General features: G+C 51.9%; 2 protein-coding genes across 2 annotated transcripts in view; one reads left to right on the forward strand and one right to left on the reverse strand.

Moving 5' to 3' along the window:
- The window catches only part of Wnt9b (wingless-type MMTV integration site family, member 9B), a 47,911-nt gene extending 30,199 nt beyond the window's left edge, over positions 1–17,712 (reverse strand). The window contains exon 1 of the mRNA XM_030245931.1: positions 16,496–17,712. The gene's annotated coding sequence lies outside the window, so the exon portion shown is untranslated. The remainder of the gene's footprint in view (positions 1–16,495) is intronic.
- Positions 16,615–23,928, forward strand: part of Wnt3 (wingless-type MMTV integration site family, member 3) — a 43,847-nt gene continuing 36,533 nt past the window's right edge. The window contains exon 1 of the mRNA NM_009521.2: positions 16,615–16,788. Within this exon, the coding sequence (NP_033547.1) occupies positions 16,709–16,788 (80 nt within the window). The 5' untranslated portion in view covers positions 16,615–16,708. The remainder of the gene's footprint in view (positions 16,789–23,928) is intronic.

The following is a 23,928-nucleotide window of genomic DNA, read 5'->3' on the forward strand; positions in this document are numbered from 1 at the left end:
ATTACAGTCAGTTAAGAAGCTTAATTAATTGATTAGTTAATTAATTAATTAATAATTAACAAATACTTAATGGCAGCTGGCATTTCTATATAAGGATAAACTAATTTCTATATAAGAGTAATGTGTTAGATATATTAACTTTTTTTTTCCTTTTGAGACAGGGTTTCTCTGTGTAGCCCTGGCTGTTCTGGAACTCACTCTGTAGACCAGGCTGGCCTCGAACTCAGAGATCCCCCTGCCTCTGCCTCCTGAGTGCTGGGATTAAAGGTGTGTGCCACCACAGCCTAGCTAGTATTAACTTATTTAATCCTCACATTTTACACACAAGAAACTGAGGCTCAGGTTGGCTTGTTTGTTGGCCTAGACCCAGAAACCTAGAACCCATGGAACTAGTGTCAGAGAATGTGTTTACCCGCTACAGTAAAGAGAAGAACCTGCTAAATAAGATGATGGGACCGTTTACCCGTTGTCCCGGGGAGGTTGTATAGGGCTATACTGAGATGCTGTTGTGTTTTGACCTGGATTTTGCAATGATTTTTCTGGTCCTTCTTTTCCTTGCTTTATCCACGGGGACAAGCACTTTGCCACAGAAGTGCTTGAAACGCAACAGAAGGTGAGACTCTCCATCTGGGTTACTGAAAACCAACCTACCAGTGTCCACAGACATCGCTGTAATCCCGCATGTCTCCAATAGGAGTCGCTGACTCCAACGGGATGGAGCCTGGATTACGGAGAGAAACTGGCATAAACTCCAACAATGGATCCTTCTGGGATCTCAGTTTCCCCACTCATTAAATAGACTCATCTCCCCAGTTCGCCGCCCTTAGAAAAGATGGGGGAGAAATTTAAGGACTAATGAAACCGCTTTCCAACGTGACCCTTGTGTGTTCAAAACCCTATTACTTCCAACGTTTTGAGTATCACTCACAGTACTAGAATCACTTCATCCTTTACATAAAATAACTAAAATAAAATAATATAGACCAGCTGGTACTCTGACAGTCTCGGCAGGCTCTGGCTCGTCCCTGTGGGAAGTAGAAGCAGCCGCTTTCGCCCTGATGAGGAAAATGATTATGAAGCAGCAGCATTGCTACCTCCTCTCTGGGTGAAAGTCTCTCACTCATACTTCCTTGGTGCGTGGGGAAACTGAGGCACAGAGAAACAAAATGACTTCCCCCAAGGACCTAGAGTCAGTAATTTCCTAGCAAGCTAATTCCAAAACACACAATTGAAAGGGAGAGCTTGAGAAGAAAAGTGGCCCGAGTGGACTGGGAGGGACAGGAAGTGGGGGGAGTACCTTTTCTGTTCTGACAACCCTGCAAGAAGCTGAGAGCAACAGTTGCCTAGGGCAAGGGTGGTCAACCTTCTGCAGGAGCGCCCCCTGCTGGTCAGCGGGGTCCGTGGCTGATGGCATGGAGGTAGATTTAGAAACACGCTTAAGGGCAGAGGTGGCGGGATGGATTTAATGCCTTCATTTTGCACAGGGCAAAGACAAAGCTTTAGGGGAAGTGACCCACTTAAGGGAAAGCCAGTACATTTGGGATCCCCTCACCCCAGAATGCTTGTCTCACACTGTAAAGCGCCTCTTCCCTATTCCCCTCTCCAATCTCATAGTCTTTTTCTGCTAACAGACTCCTTTCCTGTAATCCGTTTAGCTTCACCAAGACCCTCTTTAAAATGCTGTCTTCAACAGGAGCCATGGGGTGGAAGGGTAAAGGCATGAAGGCTCTTACCTAACAAAGAAGGTGTCATTTAGGAGAGGGAGCAGGCCAGCGAAGCCAGTCTCCACTCTGCCAGGCTGGCTTGCTCCCTCTCCTACATGGCATTCTCCTCTTTGTTATATGTGAGTCTTCCTGCCACAATTGTACTAACCCCCTGGCTCCCACTGAAGGAAGCATCCAGGACGGGGTCATGGTATCAGGGCAGGACCACAAGAAAGGAAGAGGCCATTAGCAGAAAGGGCTACAGAGAGAAATTGGGCCTCACCGTCAGCTAATGTCCCTGCGAACATGACTTTCAGAGTCTGGCTCTCCGATTTGAGCCAGATTTTCAGCCTGTGCTCTTTCTAGACAGTCTCCCTGCCTCCACTGCTACTTGCTTCTACTCCCTGTCTCTTTGAAGTTGCAGCCTTGCGTGGCTTATCAGAGCCACTCTGGCATCCCATGCCACAGCCATTTGTTCTGGGGGCTCAGTGCATCCCGATACATATGACTGAGAGGAGAAGGGACCTCACGCGTGTTGTTTGGACCTGTCAGATGCTGTTGGGCAGCTGAACAGTGGCTTTGGGAAGGTCACCTGTTCACACCCGCTGCAGGGGACTGTGGCCATGGGGACAGGGCTAAGTGCTGTGAATGCCCACAGACATGTTTGCCTAAAAAAAATAAACGTCTGACCTGCCTTGTTATAAGCAATATTTGAAATCCATAAAAATCTACTTGAAGTTCTTTAGAAAAGGAAATCACCTTTGCAAGCTGGTAGGGTTGGTAAATAATGCCCTTTTGCCCAGGCCTCTCTGCCAAACTGTCAGTGTCAAACACAAAGCCCTGAGTTCAAGCCCTACCACCGTGTAAACCAGACATGGGGGCATATACCTGTAACCCCCACACGGTGGAGACAGAGGCAGGAGCGGCATAAATTCAAGGCCAATTTCAGCTGCATAGTAAGTCTGAAGCCTGGGCTAGATAGCCTACTTATAAATAAATACTGGCTGTGGAGATGGGCCAATCAGTGAAGCGCATGCTAAACAAGCCCCGCCCAGACCGCCAGCACCCACCTAAAACGTCTGATGCAGCAGTGTGTCTGTGTAATCCCAGAACTGCTGGGGTATGGACACATGAGGATCCTTGGGGTTTTCTAGCTATGGATTGGTGAGTGCCAAGTTCTGAGAGAGCATGCCTCACAAAATAAGGGGAAGAACAGCCAAGGAAGAGACCCAATGTTAGCCTGCAGCCTTTACACACATTTGCACATCCACGTGAACACGTGCACACACACATACAGAAAAGATGGGGTTAATCTCCCACTGCAAACCTGACAGATGGGTTAGAAGAGGGGCTACTTTTGTTCCCAGAGTGATCTCTGAGATAGGAGGGGCTTTCTCGGGTTTGTTTGTCTGTGTGTTTGAAACATAATCTCACCATGTGACCTTGATCTTATGACAATTCTCCTGCACATGGAAATCAAATAGATTTTCAGTCTCCTGGTATAGGATTACAGGTATGTACACTAAGCCAGACTTCTGCAGGTTTCTTTTTGTTTTTGTTGTTGTTGTTGTTTTTAAACATTTATTTTCTTTCTTTCTTTTTTTTTTTTTTTTTTTTTTTTTTTTTTTTTTTGGTTTTTCAAGACAAGGTTTCTCTGTATAGCCTTGGCTGTCCTGGAACTCACTCTGTAGACCAGGCTGGCCTCGAACTTAGAAATCCACCTGCCTCTGCCTCCCGAGTGCTGGGATTAAAGGCATGTGCCACCACGTCCGGCTCTAAACATTTAGTTTCAATGATGGGTATGTGGTATGTGCATGTGAGTGCATTGCCTTTGGGGTCCAGTAGAGGGCATCAGATCCCCCAACATTGGAGTTAAAGTTATAAGCCCTTGGTTGTTGATGCTGGAAGTTGAATGAACTCTGCAAGAGTGGTATTTGCTCTACATCCCTGAGCCTTCTCTCCTGCCCTCCTTATGCTGTATATATATATTTTTAATATGGTCCCTTGTGGTCTCTTCATCCGCTCCCAGGCTCTTATCTCCTCTCCCATATCTTACTTTCAATCACCAGGCTAGTCTTAGTCTTTACCTCTGAGAAAACAGGCCAGGGCAGTGACTATGGCAACTGAGCTCCTATTGCTCCTGTGATGGGTTTGGTGGGGTTTTGTCTCTTCCTTTGGTTGTAAAGATTTGTTTCTATTTTATGTACATGAGTGTTTGCCTGTGTGTGTGTGTGTGTGTGTGTGTGTGTGTGTGTGTGTGTGTGTGTGTGTGTGTGTGCCATGTGCAGGCCTGGTGCCCATAGAAGCTAGAAGAGGCTATTGGATCCCTTGGAACTGGAGTTACAAATAGTTGTGAGCTGCCAAGTGGATGTTGGATCATCTGCAAGAGCAGAAAGTGCTCTTAACTGTTGAGCTATCTCTCCAGCTGCATGCCCCCACCCCTTTTCTTTTCTTTGTTTGTTTGTTTGCTTACTTATTTATTTTTGGTTTTTCGAGACAGGGTTTCTCTGTATAGCCCTGGCTGTCCTGGAACTCACTCTGTAGATCAGGTTGGCCTCAAACTCAGAAATCCGCCTGCCTCTGCCTCTCAAGGGCTGGGATTAAAGGCATGCGCCACCATGCCCAGCTTCTTTGTTTATTTTTAACGTATGCTTTATATTTGCTTATTTTATTTTATCTTATTTTATATTATTTTATTTTATGTGTGTGAGTGCATGTACCTGTGTGTCCGGTGACTGCAGAAGCCAGAAGAGGGTTCAAATCCCTTGGAACTGTAGTTACAAAGGGTTGTGAACCACCATGTGGACGCTGGGAACTAAATCTGGGTCCTCTGTAAGAGCAGTAAGTGCTCTTAAGCACCGAGCTATCTCTCCAGTCCTGTTTTTGAGACAGGGTCCATATAGCTCAGGCTGGCTTCAAACTTATTATGTAACCAAGGATAGCATTTCTTGCATTTCTGATCCTCCTGCCTCCATGCTGAAGGTGCTGTGACCACAGTCATAGGCCACTGTGCCTGGATTGTGACGTCCTAGGGATTGAGCTAAGGACTCATGTGTGGTAAGTGAGCATGCTACCTAGTGAGCTACCTCCTCCACCTCCTCTGATAACTTCCAAAGCATCAGGAACGACTTAGAAAATGAGATCTTTTTTTTTTTTAAATCTTCACCACAGCACAGGGAGTTGGAGCTATGACTTGCTGCTGCTGGATACATGCCCTCCCCCTTGGATGGAAGTGATGTGTTACATACACATGGGTGAGGCTGGTAGGACCCTGCCTTCCACTTCACCCCTTGGAGTGATTCCCAGGCAGGCTTCCCCTCTAGGCACTCCTAGTGACAGATGATGGTCATCGCAAGAGCATGCATGTGGCGTGCACAGATTCTTCTCTGTGGGGCATCTTCAGTGACGCAGAGCTATACGTGTCTACTCTAAAGGCACATGCCAGCTCTGGCCTCTGCAAGGTGAACAGACCATTAGCTGGTCCTATGCATATGCCCAGAAGGAGGCATCAACGCCTTCCCGGAAAGCCATGTTCTGCCCTTTGGAATGACCCACACACACACACACACACACACACACACACACCCCAGCTTTGAAGGTCTAAATTCACACCTCAGCTCCTAAATGTACTAGGACTATGGCTTTAACCGGCCCTGCAGCCTCCCTGGGCCATACATCCCTCATTTGTGAAGTACAGTAGCATGGATTATTGAGAAGCATATATATATATATATATAATATATATATATGGAGAGGTCAGAGCCCTGCTGCCCACTGAGGCCCTCAGCTCATCCCTCCTCCAAGGTATTTCCCCCACGATGGCTCCATGCTCCGTCTGAGGGATGTTGGGATCCGGCACTCAGGCATCACAGCAGGGTTTATCCTGTATCAGAGGGGAGGATGTTGGAAATGGTAGCACTGTGACACACTGGCAAGTGTCCTTTACGCTAAGACACAATCCTGAAAGCAGAGGTTCTTTCATTTACTTTGCCACAAATGCGCATGCAGATGAGGAAGATGGTTCTTTGACAAGCTCTAGCCATCATGTACAGAAAGATCTCTTCACCCACACATCCAGTTCTTAAATCACTCCAGGGGTCAACAAGCCGCCCGCCTGGGTGTCCGGGTAAAGGCCATTAGTGTTTTGCCCTGTGGTCTAGACAAACTCGCCTCCAGCCTGGCTCACAGGAGGAGGCCGGCCACTCTCCCCAGAGGCTCGTGTATATGTCAGGTGTCAGACAGGGCGCTCTTCATCTGTTTGTCCCTCCTGCTTCCTGAGCAGGTGATAGTTTTAATCATTGATGTCTGTTATGTGACAGGATTGAACTCTGCTCTCCCCTTATCGGGGCAATAAAATACAAAGCCATACAAAGCGCGTGCCAGATGTGTGTCTGTCCTTTGCCCTCAAAAACCTACCAGACACACAAAAAAATACAAAGAACAGCTGGTCCTACTCCTGGGAACATGACAAAGCAACTCGGGTCCTGAAACTCTGTTTCGTGACTGAAATACAAACACAAGCAATAGTGCAAAGGACAACTAGGGACCCTCCTTTTCCCTGGACTCCAGGTACCTTTCCCTAAGCACCCACCCTTAGTCTTTCCCTAGGACCCAGGGGGGAGGTGTTTATTACTGGTCCAGTCTCTCTTGTTGCTATTTCTTTATTCTCCAGCAGGTGGCACTCTCATCCTTACCATCCACCCAGACCTCAGGTCCTAGGTCTTTCTGGGTACAATTCCCAGAAGGCCTATGGTGGTCTAGAGCTGGGACCTTGTCATACTTCACTGTCTCCCAGGATCACTTCAGGGAAGGGCTATGGTTCAAAGAGGGTGATTCAAGCTCGCCATCTCAGTGATATGAAGAGAGCATCATGAAGAAGGAGATTGGCATCAGTGACCTACACACTCCCTTCCTGCTACCCTAGGTGGGTCTCTCCATCCAGTATTAAGAGACACTCATTGCCTCACTCGAGTGATTCCCAGCCCTGAGCTTTTTGGGTACAAACCTTGGTGACTTACCAGGGTCACTCTGGGTTAGTAAATCACTAAAGTGATGTAGATTTGAAAAGCATAGAGAGGGTGGCTGAAGTCAGGGAAGCTTCCTAGAAGAGAAGGCTTTCATCTCAAGAAATAAAGCCAGGATCCCAGCCCCACTTAAGACCCAGAAGAAGAGGGATTGGAGTGTGTGGCTCTACTACAGCCTTTGCCTCAGAGATGAGGCTATGGGTTTAATTTCCAGAACATGAGAGGAAGGGAGGAAGGGAGGGAGGGAAGGAGGGAGGGAGGGAGGGAGGGAGGGAGGGAGGGAGGGAGGGAGGGAGGGAGGGAGGGAGGGAGGGCGAGCACGCACAATGTCTGATTTTGTTCAGTACTTCTCTCTGAGACACTTTTCCTGACTCTTTCCCCGACTCAGCAATGCCTGGGAATAGCCAGAGCAACTAGGCAGGGGGAGGTGACTGTGCACACAGGGATGCCAGCTCATGGCAGCCTCCAGTCAGCTGTGCCCCTAACAGCTACAGAGACAGCGGTGGCAGCGGTTCAGCTGGAGAACTGAGAAAACAGCTGTTTTCTCCCAACACCAGCTCTGAGTCTCAGGGGGATTGGGGATGAGCCCAGAATGAGATTTGGTCTCAGCAGTCTTGACCCAGGGGACTTCGGCTCTCACAGAAACCTGAAAGGGCTCTCAGCCCAGCTTCCACATGTTGCTTCAGGCCTGCTGATGGCCCCTCTCAGACCCATGAGCCACAGCACCTGTCCCAGCTCGCTCAGGTAACATATCTCCCATGAACAGGCCAGGGTCTGGATCCTTGAGTCCTTATTTTCTCCACAATTCTCGTCTGTGTATCTTCCTGGCTGTGGGGTGGATCCCATCTGGCCACAGACCTGAGCACCAGTAGCTACAGTTACAGTCTTCAAGTAGCTTGTTTTCTCCATGAACTAGCATTCCTGCTCCAGGACACAGCTCCTGAGCCATCCCTTCTGAGTTCTCCTGGAGTTCAGACCCCACCCCACCCACCCCCTCCAAGCCCCAATGTTTCACCCAGAACCAACAGAAATGTCTTTCCATGGAGAAACCATGACACACCCCTGGGCTTGATATCCTGTCAACACTGCTGACTTCCTGGGGCCCTTGCTGGTATGTGTGTCACCTCAGAAGTGGCTGGGGCATTTAAATAGCTTGGACCATCACCTTCAGAATCTCTCTCTCTCTCTCTCTCTCTCTCTCCAGGTCAGCCCCGTTCATCTGTAACCTCCACGAGGGGGAGGGCTAGGGGCACAAGAGGCTCTTGGGCAGTGGCGGGGGGGGGGCAGAGGGTCCCCTAACTGCAGAGGCTAGCTTTACACACCCAGCAACACATGTCCCCCTTTATGGCCCGGGTTTTCTCTCGGTGCTTAAAGGCTACTGAGAAAAGAGCAGGGCTGATTCTGGCTGCCTGGCCGTCTCCTGGCAACAGGCCTGGCAGGAGGTCTTTCTTTCTCCCCCCCCCCAACCTCCCTTCTTTTCTCCACCCACCCCCCCTTTTCCCTTTCCCCCCTGTGTCTTGTGTTGTGTATCATTAAAACTTCCCTCCCAGCCACTTGGCTGCCAGCAACCAGGCCCTTCTGGGGCCAGTTCCCTCCGGGCAGATAGATCAGCTGGCCCCAGGGGTGCAGGATCCGAGGGGTCAAGCCCCCAGAGTGGCAGCTTTGTGTGATGGAATGAGGCTTAAACTCCAGTTGGCAACCTTCAGTACATTCATGGGGGCAGCCACCACTGTGTGCACACAAACAAGCACCACTGTGCGCACACAAGCAAGCACCTCTGTGTGCACACGAGCAAGCACCACTGTGTGCACACAAGCCAGCACCACTGTGTGCACACAAGCAAGCACCACTGTATGCACACTAGCATCACTGTGTGCACACAAGCCAGCACCACTGTATGCACACAAGCCAGCACCACTGTGTGCACACGAGCACCACTGTATGCACACAAGCCAGCACCACTGTGTGCAACCAAGCAAGCACCACTGTGTACAAACAAGCACCACTGTGTGCACCCAAGCAAGCACCACTGTGTGCACACAAGCAAGCACCACTGTGTGCACACAAGCATCACTGTGTGCACACAAGCAAGCACCACTGTGTACAAACAAGCACCACTGTGTGCACACAAGCATCACTGTGTGCACACAAGCAAGCACCACTGTGTACAAACAAGCACCGCTCTGTGCACACAAGCAAGCACCACTGTGTACAAACAAGCACCGCTCTGTGCACACAAGCAAGCACCACTGTGTGCACACAAGCAAGCACCACTGTGTGCACACAGGCACATGTGCATGCTGCACCCCAGCTTTCTCTTACCCACCTCCTTCTGGGACCCTGAAATCTCTGTGACTGCTTGGAACATGCTAAGAGGTCCATGGACACCACCCAGTCCTGTGAGTAGTAAGTACCTCCTGGGCTAGATATGACCCTCACCTATAGCAAGTGTCCGCAGAAGGCTGAGGTAGCCACTTCTAGGGACCCACAGCTGAGTTCCTGTTCAGTGCCCTGGTCTGTCCTGCAAGGTAAGGACATCAAGGATAATGACCATTAGTAATGGTGGAGAAACGAAGCATCTAGTCTAGTTAGCTGTCACGGCCAAAAGGACTCTTAATTAGGCCACGTTAATCTATAGGAAGGGTCATAGTCAAAGAGGGTAAGTGAGCATGCAGCCCAATGACAGAAAATCGGCCAGGGACCCCTTGGCTCCCCACCCACATCCTCCCAGCTCTCACATTCTGATGGAGGACAACAGGTAGAGACTAACAGCTTTTCTGGGCCCTGGACTGTCTACCTTGTCTGAAGTCTACAGTGTCTGAAGTAGGTATCTGAACTTGACCCAGCCCTCTTCCTCGCCTTCCTCCTCCCACTCCTGAAGAAAGCTTCTCACAGACCAAAGAAGTGAGGCTCCTCTGGACAGCTGAGAGGCCGTCACGCTTCCTCCTTACTGGGAATATCTGGGTCGCAGAGGCCTCCGTATGACCCATACTTTCACCCTACTTACTCGTAAGGCTGGATTGGTGTCCCCAAATATGTCCAATACTTTGAGACGGGGTGGGGGTGGGGCCTCATGGCCATGGAGATTCCAGATGCAGAGGAGGGAACTCAGTGCCACCTTTGGCTGTAAGGAACAGCCTCAATTGGGATTAGGAAAATACACCATCTTGAATCATAAACAAACAAACAAACAAACAAACAAACAAATAAATAAATAATCTTGAATCACAAACAAACAAACATTCCAAGACGGGATTCTCAGGGCAGTTAATGTCTCAGCAGTGGCTCAAGAGACTCAGTTTCTCCCACCCTGGTCTTAAGTCTCTACTTTGGTCTCAGTCAGTTGTTCTCACAGCATCCAACCAAGATATAACAATACCCCAAAGCGGGGAAACTGGACAGCAATTTAGCGGACTGCTCACTCCCCTAAATACTTTCTAGAAATCACAGGTCCGTCAGCTGACTCCCCTTCGTGTCTCCTTTGAGTCGGTGTAGCCCAAGCCCTTGCAAATTGACTCAGACTAGTCAGCATTTATCTCTGAGCCAGGTGGGGGAGAACAAACTTGGTTCCTCATGTGCCTAAATAAAGCCTCTGCCTTTACATATACTTTTATATACATATATGTGTATATATATCATCCTAGTCAGGATTTCTACTGCTGCACAAAACATCATGACCAAGAAACAAATGGGGGAGGAAAGGGTTTATTTATCTTATACTTCCACATTGCTGTTCATCCCCAAAGGAAGTCAGGACTGGAACTCACACAGGGCAGGAAGCAGGAGGCAGGAGCTGATGCAGAGGCCATGGAGGGTGCTGCTTACTGGATTGCATCTCCTAGCTTGCTCAGCTTGCTTTCTTATAGAACCTGGGACTGCCAGCCCAGGGATGGCACCCCCCACAGTGGGCCCTCCCAGCCTTGATCACTAATTAAGAAAATGCCTTATAGCTGGATCTGATGGAGGCATTTCCTCAAGGGAGGCTCCTTTCTCTGTGAGAACTCCAGCTTGTGTCAGGTGGACACAAAACCAGCCAGTACAGTTACTTGCAACCATAAGTAACTCCAGTTCCAGGGATCCTGACCTCTGCAGGCATCGAGCAGGTGGATGGCATACATGCATACAGGCAAAACACTCGTACGTGTAAAAGAAGATAAATCCAAAATAGTAATAATAATAAAAAGTAACTCAAAAGAACTTTCCTCCTCACTCAGCTCAGCTACTGCCAGGAACCATTTCAGAGCCAGCAGGCATCACCACTGCAGGCGAGGGAATAGGCTTAGAGAGCATAGGAAACATGAAACATGCCCAGGGTTGTACAGTATGAGGCAGAGCTGGGCTCTAAGGCAACCACTCAGACAGTGTCTCCCTGGACAAACAACCGAAATCTCATAGGACAGATCCTGAGAGGCCAGCAATGCTAAGCAGGGTTTGCCCAAGGACCGCCCCCCACCACCTGTGACAGCTATAAACACCTGTTCCAGGATCTTTGCTGGTGAAGTAGCGAGGGCCCCAGCGACTGTCCACTGAACCATCTACTTGTGTTCAGACTCTTAGCCCCTAGAGCTCATTTCTGGTCCAACCTCAGTTTCCCCACGGTGGCTGCTGTTGGTCATACTTGTCTGTGAAGGGATGGTTGGGGGCAGAGATCTGGAGGGTGCAAACCAAGCATGATGGGCAATTGTCTGCCCTATATCCATGGATCAGACCAGGCTACTCGATCCCCCCCCCCTTTTTTTTAAATAGTGTCCCCACCAGACTCTTCTCCCAAGAGTCTGGCTGGCTCTTAATTTTGCTGTTTAGAAACATTTGATTTTCTGAGGTATGCCTCTTCCAGGAGAAGGTAAGCCTCATAGACTCAGAACCCTGGGGCTCAGGCATGCTTACCTGGGGGTTACCTGCATATAGTCCTTCTTAGTGAACAACTAACTACACAGGACACCTATGCAAAGAACACCTGGGACCTCTGTAATGGCATGCACATGTGTGCACACCACACACACACACACACACACACACACACAGAGAGAGAGAGAGAGAGAGAGAGAGAGAGAGAGAGAGAGAGAGAGAGAGAGAGCGATCATTGTGGCTGGAGGGGCTGTCAAGTCTCAGATGCCTCCAGGTGTCAGTGACTTCTGGCCAGGTTGCTATGTTCTCATCTCAAGCCATCAGGAAAGGTGGGTGTTACCTTGAGGAAAACTGAACCCAACACTGGGGTGGACAGGTCTCCAGGAAGCATTAAAGTGCCTTAAAATACCACACGGAACATAAACCCAGGGCCCTCTCATCTGGGATCTCAACACCCTCTCTAAGTCTGTCAGCCTACTCTGTTCTTGGTGCCAGAGTTCTCCTGAGTTCAGTTGGATAAAGGGCAGCACACAGCACACAGGCTTAGGTGTGCCATGTGTTAACTCCATGGCAGTGTTAGGGGCTTCTGGCCAGAGCCTAGGGTAGGGGTTGGCCACTGATGGAGGTGGAGAGACTCTCCAAAGAGATGCTGATGTGGGAGTCCTACAAGGGGCGGGGGCGGGGTGGGTGGGTTGGCCTCTGATACTAGGACATGTTAGGGGGAGAGGAGTGCCCTTGTCACAGAAAAAAGAAGAAAGCCAGTGTTTTTTTGTTTGTTTGTTTGTTTGTTTTTTAACCATCCAAGTCAGCTTTGTGTAGTATTAATGTCTAATGATAAGGACTCCCTGTGAGATAGCTAAGTCCCATTCTCACACCACAATTGAGGGTACATTCAGGGAGCAGCTACCTCCACTGGCCTTCATTTCTTCTTCCAAAGGACCCCTTCCAAATTACCCTGGGGACCTGCCGCTGCTGTTGGAGGATCACTGGAAAAAGGGGACACCTGACATCTTCAGGTCTGGCAGACCTAGACCTAGAAAGGATACCTGTTCTGGGTGGAAGGCCTTGGGGTATCACAGGTCCACTCCCAGAGATGCCAATCTGTATCCCATAAGCCAGTCTGCTGACTGTCTCTAGGGCCTGCAAGTCCTCCCAGGTGACTCAGGGGTGCCTTGAGCCTCTAAGTGGAGCACACTTGATCCCCAGGTAAGCTCCGAAATTGCACAGTAGATTAAGGGAATTCACTCACAAGGATGCCTCCTTAGCTGAGATCCCCAAAGATCCAGGCTGCATAGGACCTGAAGGCTCACTCACTTCTGCTTTCCAGTCAGCAGCAATGTAGCAATGTAGGAGCCAGGCAGCACAGGGAAGGCTCTGAGCTCTGGGACAGACACCTGCATCTCTTTGGGTGCTTGGATCCCCCTACTCTTTGGCCTTTCTGCAGGCCACAGGCTTCGACTTCTGAGTCTTCACTTAGGATGATGAGGCCTACCTGCATGAATAGCGTCGTGTCTAATTTTTGTCTCCGCCAACCCCTCCATGATCCTCCTACTTCCAAGGCCACCTTCTGCTGTCTGGTCTCCTAGCTGTCTCCAGGAAACTCACCCGAAATCGTTCGAGAGGCTCCTAGAGTTGTTAAGGGAGACCCTTAAAAGCTCCCTTCTCCTGGTCAGAGACCTTGGAGTCTCCCGTTCCTTCTGGTGTTCTTCTGAGAATCTCTGCTTCAGGTCCCTTGACCTTCGCACCTGATGCCTCCCTGCTTTGCCCACAGTGGTTTTTCTCCCTCCATTCCTACATTAGGCTAGGTTGGTTCTGAGCCCCCACCCCCATCCCGCAGTTCCCAGAGGGAACAGTCCCAGCAAAAATACATGGAACTCAGTGCCTGAGTGGGAGATTTCCCCCTCCCTCCTCACGACAGACTGGCAGCCGAGTGAGGGCGGGTGGGGGTCTAGCGGCCAAATTCTTTGTCTTCGAGGTGCCTCAGCAGGGGTCCGGTGGAGCAGCGCAGAATACACACAGCCGCTGACCGATAACTCCTGGAGAGAGCGCACTTCAAAAGGAACCTCCCGGCAGCTACTGAGGTGGGGGTGGGGGTCCCCATCTCGGGTCTGAAGTCCCTGTCAGTCACACACAGCACGCAGGCTTCCACGTGCCACATCTTTTGCTGCAGGTCCTGGGTCCCAGATGCCTTCCCCTCCCTCAACCAGGAGACCACCCTTCCTGTCCAGGGCGAGCCTCATATCCACCCTCATTAGCTGGTTTCAGAGTAAAAATAATCCTTTCCCGCCATGTGCAGCCTACCCTGATGTTGGGTGCCTATCAAGAGAGAAGATGTGTCTAGGAGATACTCGTGGCAAAGGGGCTCCCTCACTGCCTGGGCAGGGTCCATTCCTGCGTTGCCACCCGCAGGCAGGAGGAAGAAAATTAAGCCTGTGTTGAAGGAAGGACACCTGGCAAGAGAGACGAAAGGACTCCGGAATCCCCTCCTCTGGGGAACTTTCAAGTGGGGGGGAAATCCCCACGCAGGCTTCTACTCTGCGGCAGCAACATGCGCGGCCACTCCCCGCTTCTGGTCCCCTCCTCCTTTCCTTCTTGCACCTTTGCCTGTTTGTTTCCTACCCTCAGAACAGCACCTGGGGCTGCCTCGGGCTCTGGTTTGCCTGTAAGAGGCACCTGCATACACACAGCCCTTCAAGGGACGACCAGTTTTAGCCACACCAGGACAGCTTCCCACGTATCTCGCAGGCAGCCAACATCTCACCCAAAGCCACCAAGAGCCTTTGCCCCCGCTCTCTTGGGCTGGCACCTGTGGAATCTTAAGGATCTAAATGACCCCAAGAAGCCCTCCAGATTAGCTCTTGCCTCCACACCATAGCGGTGTGTTGGAGGCCAGAGAAAGCAACGTCCCTGTTTTCAGAAACACTAATTTTGGACTGCCCCCCCCCCCGCCCCACGCTCTGATGCAGGACTAGAGATTTAATCCGCATAGATGTTCAGCGGCCTATGGGGAGCCCCCATGGGATGAGCAGCAATCAAGATCTCAGCTAAAGGCTACCTAGTAACCCAAAAGCCTGTGAAGCAAGCTCCTTGACAGAAGCCTCAGCCCCGGGGCTTTGCATTCCCCGATAGTGGCCAACCCCCTCCTACTGCCCTCCCAGGTGAATCAGAAACGGGGCCTCAGAATCAGCCGTGCCCCTTGGGGAGGAATCTTCTGGGAATGCCCGGCCCCCGGGGGCATTTCTAGGGGTGCTTATCTCAGTACCATCTACCAGCTCCACTAGTCTTCAGCAGGTGGGGGATTGCCTGCTGTTCCTTAGCCCTCCCCACTTCTCCCCTTCCCCTTTCAACCCCCACCTCTTCCTCTGTCTGGGCGTTCACCCCACCCCCGCCCCTGTTTTCCGTCTCAGTGTCTCTATCCACTTGTCTCTCTCTATCTCCCCTTCCTCCCCTCTTTCATCTCTCCCTCTACCCCCCTCCAGCCGAGGATCGGGCTAGGAACTCGCAGAAGCTGTGACAAGCCCAGGCGGCTCTCTCGACCCTTGGTGCCCCCAGGGGCCAGTTCCTTGCTCTCCTTACACCAGCAGAAGCCATGTGCCGAGAACAGACCAGCAGGGGCAGTGGATCCGAGCTGTGGGCACCAGCCTGCCGGATCAAAGGCTAGGAATGTCTGCTCCCCGTAGGACTTCCCTCAGTCCCATCCACCCCTAACAGCAAGAAAGCCCGCCATTCCTGGCTAGGCAGGTTTGGGTGGGCTCCCTCTCTTCACCGTCTACACAGTTAAGTCCCACCATGGCTTCTCCTTTGGCTTGCTTTCTAGGTCCCAAGCCAGGAGCATTTCAAGGGCTGAATGTCTTCTGTGTCCGGGTAGAGAGGCTGAGGTACCTAGGTAAGGGGACTGAATCCTAACAATCTAGGTATGATTGGGCTCAGACTTAACTCCCAAACTGTGGAGAACTGGTAAGAAGAGTGCCCCTTGGAGGCCTGAACAGTTCCCCTTGTATAAGAGCTTCAGTAGGTCGTAGGGTGAATCTGGTGTCTGCACGGGACAACGCTTAAACACCAATCGCCAGGTTTTAGTTTCTCATCCGTAGAAGGGTCGGGAATATAGGTCAGAGACCTGGACATAGGGGAGGTAGATGTTCCTGAAGAGCCCTCGCCCCCAACCACTAATAGACAGAGCTATACCGTGTTTCACTAGTCCCAAATGCTTCCATCCTAAGATCCAAGAAACTGCAGGTACTGCTGAGGTCCGGCCAGCACGCCTGCAGGAGGAGAAAGTGACCGAATCCTCCCGCAGGAAATGCAAACGGCGGCTGGTGTCAGTTGCAGGAAATGCAAAGGCTGCAGGAGGTCGCGATACCAATCTGACTCTTGACAAAAGACTCAAATGACACTAGCTCTGTCCCCCGGCGCCGCCGGCTGGCAGACCTTCAGAGCCTCAGCGGACTCTCCCGCGCGCCCCTCGGACACCCTGGAAGCGACCTGCGGCCGGGTGGCAGGGGCCGCCAGCTCGCGAGCCCGAAAAGGCTGGAGACTGGGAGGGGTTGCATTTTCCTAGCCCCTGATCCCAGTCGCGCGATCTGGAAACAACCCCTTTGCTTTCTAGTCTCGATTCCTTACGGGCCCAAGTGCCAAGGGATCACAGAAAAGGGAGCCACCCATCAATGCCCAAGCCGACCCCTTCACCACGTGAACGCCGGGTCAAAGCTCCAGCTCCCTAAACCTGGCTCGCGTGGACTGGGAAGGGGGTGTCCCAGGCCAGCAGAGAATCCAGCGTGCCGGGTCCTCCCGAGGCCTCCGTGCGCCCGGGGCGCAGGCTTTGCCCAAGTTTGCCGGGAGATGCCCTTCCCAGAGCCGGAGTTGTGGGCCGGGCGGGAGGGGCCCGTGATTGACAGGCTGAACTACAGACTCATCTCTTACCTTAGGCCGCGGGCGCTGATTGGCTGCTCGCTGACATCCTCAAACCCGGCTGCTCGGCGCTGGGCTCCGGAGGGGGGCGGCTGCGGGTGGAGGTGCGCCTCTGACAAGCCCGAAAGTCATTTCCAACCTCAAGTGGACTTTGTTCCAACTATTGGGGGCGTCGCTCCCCCTCTTCATGATCGCCGGCAAACTTCCTCCTCGGCGCTGCTTCTAATGGAGCCCCACCTGCTCGGGCTGCTACTCGGCCTCCTGCTCAGTGGCACCAGGGTCCTCGCTGGCTACCCAATTTGGTGGTAAGACTTGCCTCTTGTCTGCCTGCGGCCCCGATCTCTCGGCCGCACCCGGGGACGGTGGGAGGCGCTGGCCGGGTCTGGGCTGCAGCAGGCCTGGGGCTCTTTTCTCCTTGCTTCCCGCTAGCCCCCCAGCCGTCCACCCCTCTTGGATCTTCTGCTGGTGTCGCCTTCCGAATCCAACTCCTGGCTTCTCAGATAATCACCATTTTCCCTGCTACCCGCCGCAGAGGCGGGAGGGCTCTCCCTACCCCTGAAGGTCTCTCGTTCTTAGTCTTCACCCTCTCCCACCCCAATTTGGGGGTCCCGAAGAACCTTCGTTTGCTCACACTTGCATTTCTGTGCTGTCCCCGCGGCCCGGCCACTCCTCTTCTCCATTTTAGGGTCTCCGTGGGTAAAATTATCCTGTCCTTTTTCGCCACCGCACCTCTTCGGTGTCTCGGTCAAGAGATTTCCCCCACAATACTCGCGTTTGCCTTCATATTTGAGACCTTAAGGGCTTTGGGAATCCCAAGCAGGGGACTTAGGGGGTATTTCAGTAGATTCTCCCCACTCCGTTCTAGATTAATTTTGAGCCTCTGAAGTGACTATAGAATTTGCTGATCCTAGATGCCATTGCTGATCCGGGTGTATTCGTTCCTTGCTTGTCCATCCCGGAGAAAAGCGAGGTGGGGGCTCTTTGAAAATGTACTTGTTTGGGAGGGGTAGGCTTGCTGGGTTTTTTTGAGCGAAAACCTAGTTCTCCATGTCAAATTCGTTGCTTTTGGAAGACGGGGAAGCTAGGAGAAAGGGCGAGGGAAGGGGGAATGCTGTCCCTGAGAAATACGGATACAAAAGGCATTTTAGTAAATAAGGCTGGGCGAGCAGGCGGAGTACTTGGAGCTGATGGGTGTGTGAAGGGATTCACTGGAAGATAAACCGCCTTTTGGAAGCCCCAGCTCCAGAGACTCCCCTGTTTTCCAAGCCTCATTGCTGCTCCTCCTCTGTAGGTCCTCCGGTGGAAGACACTAAAACCAGTTTTCTAAATTACACCCCAGCCCTCTCAGTCTCCAGCCCCCTGCATTCCGGAAAACTTTAATAAAAGAACCCTCCCCTCCTGGGCAGTGGCTAGAGCCCTGGGGGGGGTGGGAGGTGAGGAGGAGGAGGAATTTGGGACCTCTGAGTAAGAAGGAGACTGGCCCCTGGGGTGAAAGTTAGAAGTGCTACCAGGGTAAAGTGCTGCCTACATGGCCCCCTCCCTGCCTGCTACCTGCAAGCCTGCAGTATGAGGCTCAGAGCTTATAAAATACTGGGCCACACCCCAAGCCTTTTTCCAGATGCTTTGGGGTGTCTGAAGGCCAGGGGAGGGGGCAGTCATGAACCCAGGCACCCAAGCCATGGCCTGCCCAAGGTTCTGTTTAGAGGGTCCAGGAGTTGCTCCTTAGGTTGATAAATACGCCAAGGACAGACCATCTTTCTTTCCTGTGGACTTGGGCTGGTCTGGGGCTCCTGTGTGGAGTCTATAGAGCCTGTGCATGCTGGGGACAGCCAGGGATTCCACAGTGAGGTTCTGCCAATTGGTGAAAGGTTGCCTCTGCCTCCGGACTTTCCTTCCCCCAGCCAAGGCCAAACTCTGCCTTCTCAGAGACCCTGCGGTGGCGGGTGCATAGGAAGAGAGGGTGCCTGGAGCCCTAGGGATGGCATAGAGGAAAAAGGAGAGAGTGGGCTTGCTAGTTCTGTGAACTGGAAGAGAGCACTTCCTGGGGCAGTACCAGTAGGTTAGATGGTGGTAACAGTAGCCTCTGTGTGTAGTAATGTCCAGGAATATCTAGGTAAGGTCCCCATCCGACAAGAAATATTAGGAAAACCTGGAGGGCAGAGACAGGTCCTAACATAACATACATGGCCTGTTTGGGGGTTAAGGGGGGACCAGATGGCTGCTTTTGTCTGAGCCATAGAGAGTATGTATGGGTATTTTTGAGATGGGTGGTTTGTCAGTGCCTGTGGCTACGACCTCTGTGTGTGTAATACAGTGTGTGCTCTAGGTCAGTGACCCTAAGTGTCTGTGTACCTGTATGTCTCTGTGGGTAGAAGCTGTTAGTGCCTGAGACCCAGGCAAGTGTTTTGTGTGAAACCTTTTGGTGTGTGCCTAGGGGATCTGCGGCCCACAGCAGGGTATGCTGTATCTGCATACAAGTATCAGCAAGTGGCTGGTTCTGTGATGTGACACAGAAGTCGAGAAGTATCCGTTGCTTGTGTAAAGGGGGACCTCCTGGCTTTTGCCTGTGATACTGGACATGGCAGTATTTGTGTTTGGACTTGTGTGCTGTCTGTGCATGTGTCTGTGTGTGTCCCTTCACCCGCGCATGCCTTCCTGACAGCGTAAGGGGGAGGCCCAACAAATGTCTTTGTGCGTGAGATCGGTGTTCGTGGCATGACCAGCCATGGTTGGAAGTATGAGAGTGAGCCTGGGAGGCCTGGCTGAGGGCTGTGTCCGGGCCCAGCTTCTGATCGTGACCCCAAATGCCAGTGACATAGTTTTGTGCCAGTGGTTATGCGTCTGTGGTCATGTTTGCTGACACCTGACTTGTGGGTGTGAAGAATACCTGAAAGGGGTGCTTGGTGGCCATCAGTGGCCCTGAGGGGAAAGACAGGCAGGAAGTGGAGGTCTCAGAAGGTGGCTGCAGACACAATCGGTCTGGGATCCCAGCTGGGGTGGGGGCAGGGCCTTCCTTGACACCATCAAGCCTTGCTTGCTTGAGGACTGTGGCTACGAGCCTTCCCTCCTCTAAGGTCATTTCCCTTTCGTCTTGGAGCTGGGGCATGAATCACCTTCATGGGGCTGGAAGTAGAGAGTGGGTAGGCCTCAAATTCTTGATTCCCCTCCTCTGCCCCAAGGCCGGCAGATTCCAGGCCTTTGAGTCCGTGACTGCCTGCCACCTCTTTGGCCCACCCGGCTCTCACGTTCACCCAGAGGATTTACAGGGGAAATGGCTTAGCTGGGATTTCTGTCCACATCACCTTCAGAAAGGACCCCTACTCCCAGTAGCCCATCCCTGCTTTTCCTTGCAAGGGCCCCAACTCTGAGACAAGGTGATGAGGAAGGGGCTCTGAGGGGCCTCTTACTCTAAAAGGAAGCCCTGTGCTCCAGAGCCTCCCAGCCTGGCAGTGGCTCCATTGGAGCAGGACCAGTGACAACCAGCCTGCTTTCTAGAACTCTCCTTCATAGTACTAGTTAGCTCCTAGTAAAGAAATCTGTCTTTCTCTTTCTTGAGGAATAAGATCGTTCTACGGCCTTGCCCTGTGCCATCTGTGCTCCATTGGAAGTGCCCTGAAAAAGGAGGCCTGGTTGGCTGGGTGGTGTTTGGCAGCTCACTTCACACTGTGTGGCTGAGGACTGGTGATTCCTCCCCACCCCCCCTTTTGGGGGTCACTTTTCTCACTTTTTACCCAACCTTGCAGTTTAGAGGGGAAATGTTTTGCTGAGGGCTCCAAGCCTGTTAGGGCGCCTGGGTTCTCATTGCACCACTCCAGAGCCCATCCTCCACCCAAGCACCTATCTTAAGCCCTGCCTCAGTTTCTCTATGTGTCACATCCTGCTGCCTCCCCTGCTCAACGCCCACCCAACAGCCTTCTCTCCGAGGCTTGGGAACTAAGGAACGTGTTCAGTCAAACCCCCGTGGGGGTCAGTGGGCTGGGCCCAGGGAGGCACCTGGAGACTGTGGGGGAGGAAGGCCCCAGGCCAGGTGTTAACACTTGTAACAGGCAGGAATTACAGCTGGCTGGGGCTAGGGCTGGTGAGCCGAGCTGGCTGGAGGCTGTTGATCCCACAGACAGTCAGTCAGTCAGTCAGACAGACAGACAGACAGACAGACAGATGGGAGATACCAGATCGGATGGCCAAGCTTTAGCAGGGTGGTCGCTCTTCCAGAGAAGATCTTGCCGTGGGGGAATTCGTCTGGGGGGAAAAAAGAATGATGGGCCCCTTGAAAATGAGTTCACAGCCCACCCCTATTGTGGGCGGGGCCTTGTGCTACAAAGGGATCGCAATTTGGTGGTTGGTGGTAGAAGGTTGGTATCCTTCTAATGGCATCACACATTGCCACACAAACAACAAACAAGACAACTGGTGAAACACCAGCTAGTATCAGGAACTGTGTGTGTCCTTTAGAAAAGCGGACTGGACTTTATAGGGAAGAAGGCACGTGGTTGGGGTTGGGATAGTGGTTGAGGGGGGACACAGCTGTCAGAGGAAAGTCCTCCCCTGCCCCCTCCCCCCTTACAATCTCCAAGTGTCTTATTAACAGCTTTGGGACCAAGAGGTAAAAGCTGGGTGTGGCCCACTTCTTAACATAGATTCTGAGGTCTTGGAGTTTTGGATGTCTAAACTGCATTGAATCCTGGTGTCAGAAGAGGTGACCTGGGAGCCTAGGCCTTCACAAAGCTGGTACCTGCTGCTGCTACCCCACTGTAAACTCAGCTAGAGCTCTCTAGGGCCCACGCTCACTCACTTCTGGGCCTCTGCTCCAACCTCCATTAAAGAGTCAAAACGAGGGCCCCAGGTAAGAGTCCCCAAGGGACAGACTGGTCCAAGGAAGATTTCCCCACCCTCTCAGGGCAGAACTCACTGCTCACAGGAGGACACAGTTGCCTGGAAGGTTAGAGCAGTATTCATGGGCCTCCTACCAAAACCGCGAAGAGAAGGCCATACCCTACATTTACCCAGCATCCCCCTGTTTTGTTTTGTTTTGTTTTGTTTTGTTTTGTTTTGTTTTGTTTTGTTTTGTTGAGATAGGATTTCTTCATGTAGCCTTGGCTGTCCTAGAACTTATTCTGTAGACCTGACTGGCCTTGAACTCAGAGATCCTTCTTCCTGCTTCTGCCTCCTGGGTGCCGGGATCAAAGGCACCTGGCCAGCACCCTTCTTGAAGGCTCGGCCACCACATGTTCTGTTTCTATATATTCCCTCTGGGGAGAAATGTTTCAGCCTGGAAGTGGAGAGCCACGTCTGAGTTCTGAGCTTACCATCCATTGGCTGTGTGACCTAGGGTGACTCTGTCCTTCTTCAGCTCCCTGCCTCTCTCTTGACTATACTGAGAGGTGTCCATTCATCTTCTTAGAGCCTCGGGGATATGATGGGGACTCCACAGCAGATACTTGGGACCTGCCTGAATCAGCACACCCCTTGATTTCTGTGGCTTGGTGTACCTGCCCTAAGCCCCACTTTCCACCCAACACTGCCATGCCTTCTTAATTCACTTCCAAACCTCACGTAAGGGCTCTCTATTCCTCTGTCTCTGGGCTGCTGGCAAAGTGACCTCTCCCCGTCTCAGTTTCCCCATAGGAAAAATAAAGTTATGGCCGCTACCCCATGAACATCAGTGATCAAATTCAGGCCCCAGAATGCTGCCGGAATGCAGGAAGTACAGTTCAATGTTTGAACCTCGGTCTGGCCCTGAATCCAGACTTGTCTCTTCAAATAAACCCTCCGAGATTGGCCCCCATGGCTCTCATTTCTTCTTGTTCCATGTGCTTGGCACTGGTGCCCACAGGCTTGTAACTTCCTTCAAAATCAGAAGTTCGGCTTTTTAAAATATTTTTTATTATATTCATGTTAGTGGTTTCCTACATGTATGCCTATGCAAGAGAGTCAGATCCCCTGGAATTAAAATTATAGACAGTTGTGAGCTGCCATGTGGGTGCTGGGAATTGAACCCTGAACCTCTGAAAGGACCAGTGCTCTTCACCACTGAGCCATCTCTCCAGCCCATTGAAGTTCAGCTTTTTTTTTTTTTTTTTTTTTTTTTGCTGCCTAGGGGAGGTAGGGTAAGGTGGACAGAGGTGGTCTGGGGTCTCCCCTAATCCTCCTGATACCCCACAGTCTTCTGAGCTCGGAAACCTCTGTCCTCTCCAGCTGGAACACAGAGCTCCCGGGCCTGGTGGGGAGGGGTAGGCTTGGGGCCCTGGCTGCTGGAGCAGCCCCAGCACGAGGTGAAGTTGCTTCTGGAGCTGGGGGATGACTCAGAGGGTGATTTATAGACGGAAAGCAGAAAGCTTGGCTCCTGGCAGAAGCCTGCTGCTTAATTACATTCTTTGGGGGGTGGAGGTATGTGGGGCGACAGCAAGGGAGAGACTTCTACCTCGTCCCCTCCGGGCCTGGTACCTGTGATGTCCTAGCACCAAATAGGGTTCTTCTTAGAGAGTGCGTCCCCTGTACTGAATGCACGGTTAGCCACTGAGAAGAGGAAGAAGTGGGACAGAATCATCGGAAGGACAGAGTCCCGTGGGGACCACCCCAGGGACAGGCTGATGGGGCACACAGGAAGAGTGGGATGCTGAGAAGGATCGCTGAACCTCCACCCTGCTTCTGCCGAAGAATCCCTAAGCCACCTGGGCCTCTGGGTAGCCACTCTCCACTTCCCCTTCGCGTGGTTGCCTGTGAAGACCTTCAAGTTGGCTTCTTGTCCTGTGGCTTGGGTCCTGGTAGCCCATGCGTGCAGGAGACCAGGCCTGGAACTCAGAGACTAAACTCTGCGTCTTTGGGTTAGATGACCTGTTGCGTGGAAGTGTGATGACTGCTGCAAAACTGCAGCGGTTCTGGTAGCATCAGCCTCGTGCTGGAGGGAAGGAACCCCACTAACCCTGCCTTTAAACTAACTACAGCTAGCCTGGCTGCCCATGCTGACCAGTGTAGTGACTCCAACACAGCCCCAGATACTGAATTTCTGGGTCAGGGGTCCCAAAAGGTATAGGACAGGCAGGGGTAAGGAGGCCAAGGTCTGCAGCACCTGGCTGCCTGTTTGAGCTTGGTTAGTACAGCTGGCAGGACTTGGCAGGGGTCAGGATGGGGACAGCAGACAGCTCTCCAGTTCCCCCTGAGGCAGGCCTTCTCAAAATGGCCTCATTAATGCATGTGGAGTGAATTCCAGAAATGTCAGGTATACTCACACATCTAAAGAAGGATGGGGACCCAGAAATGTTCTGTGCTTGGAGACAAGAGGAGTCAGAGTGAGGGATGGTTTCCAGGTCCGGGATCTGAACTGTTGGACATGGTCTTCCTATTGCAAAGTGATGCTCTGTGCTCAGGACAGTGGATGTTTGAGTTTTCTGTGCCTAGTGGGAGACTGGAACTGATTCCGGGACAGAGTAGAGACCATAAACTTT

Source organism: Mus musculus, chromosome 11, assembly GCF_000001635.26.
Source record: "Mus musculus strain C57BL/6J chromosome 11, GRCm38.p6 C57BL/6J".
NCBI classification, from domain to species: Eukaryota; Metazoa; Chordata; class Mammalia; order Rodentia; family Muridae; genus Mus; species Mus musculus.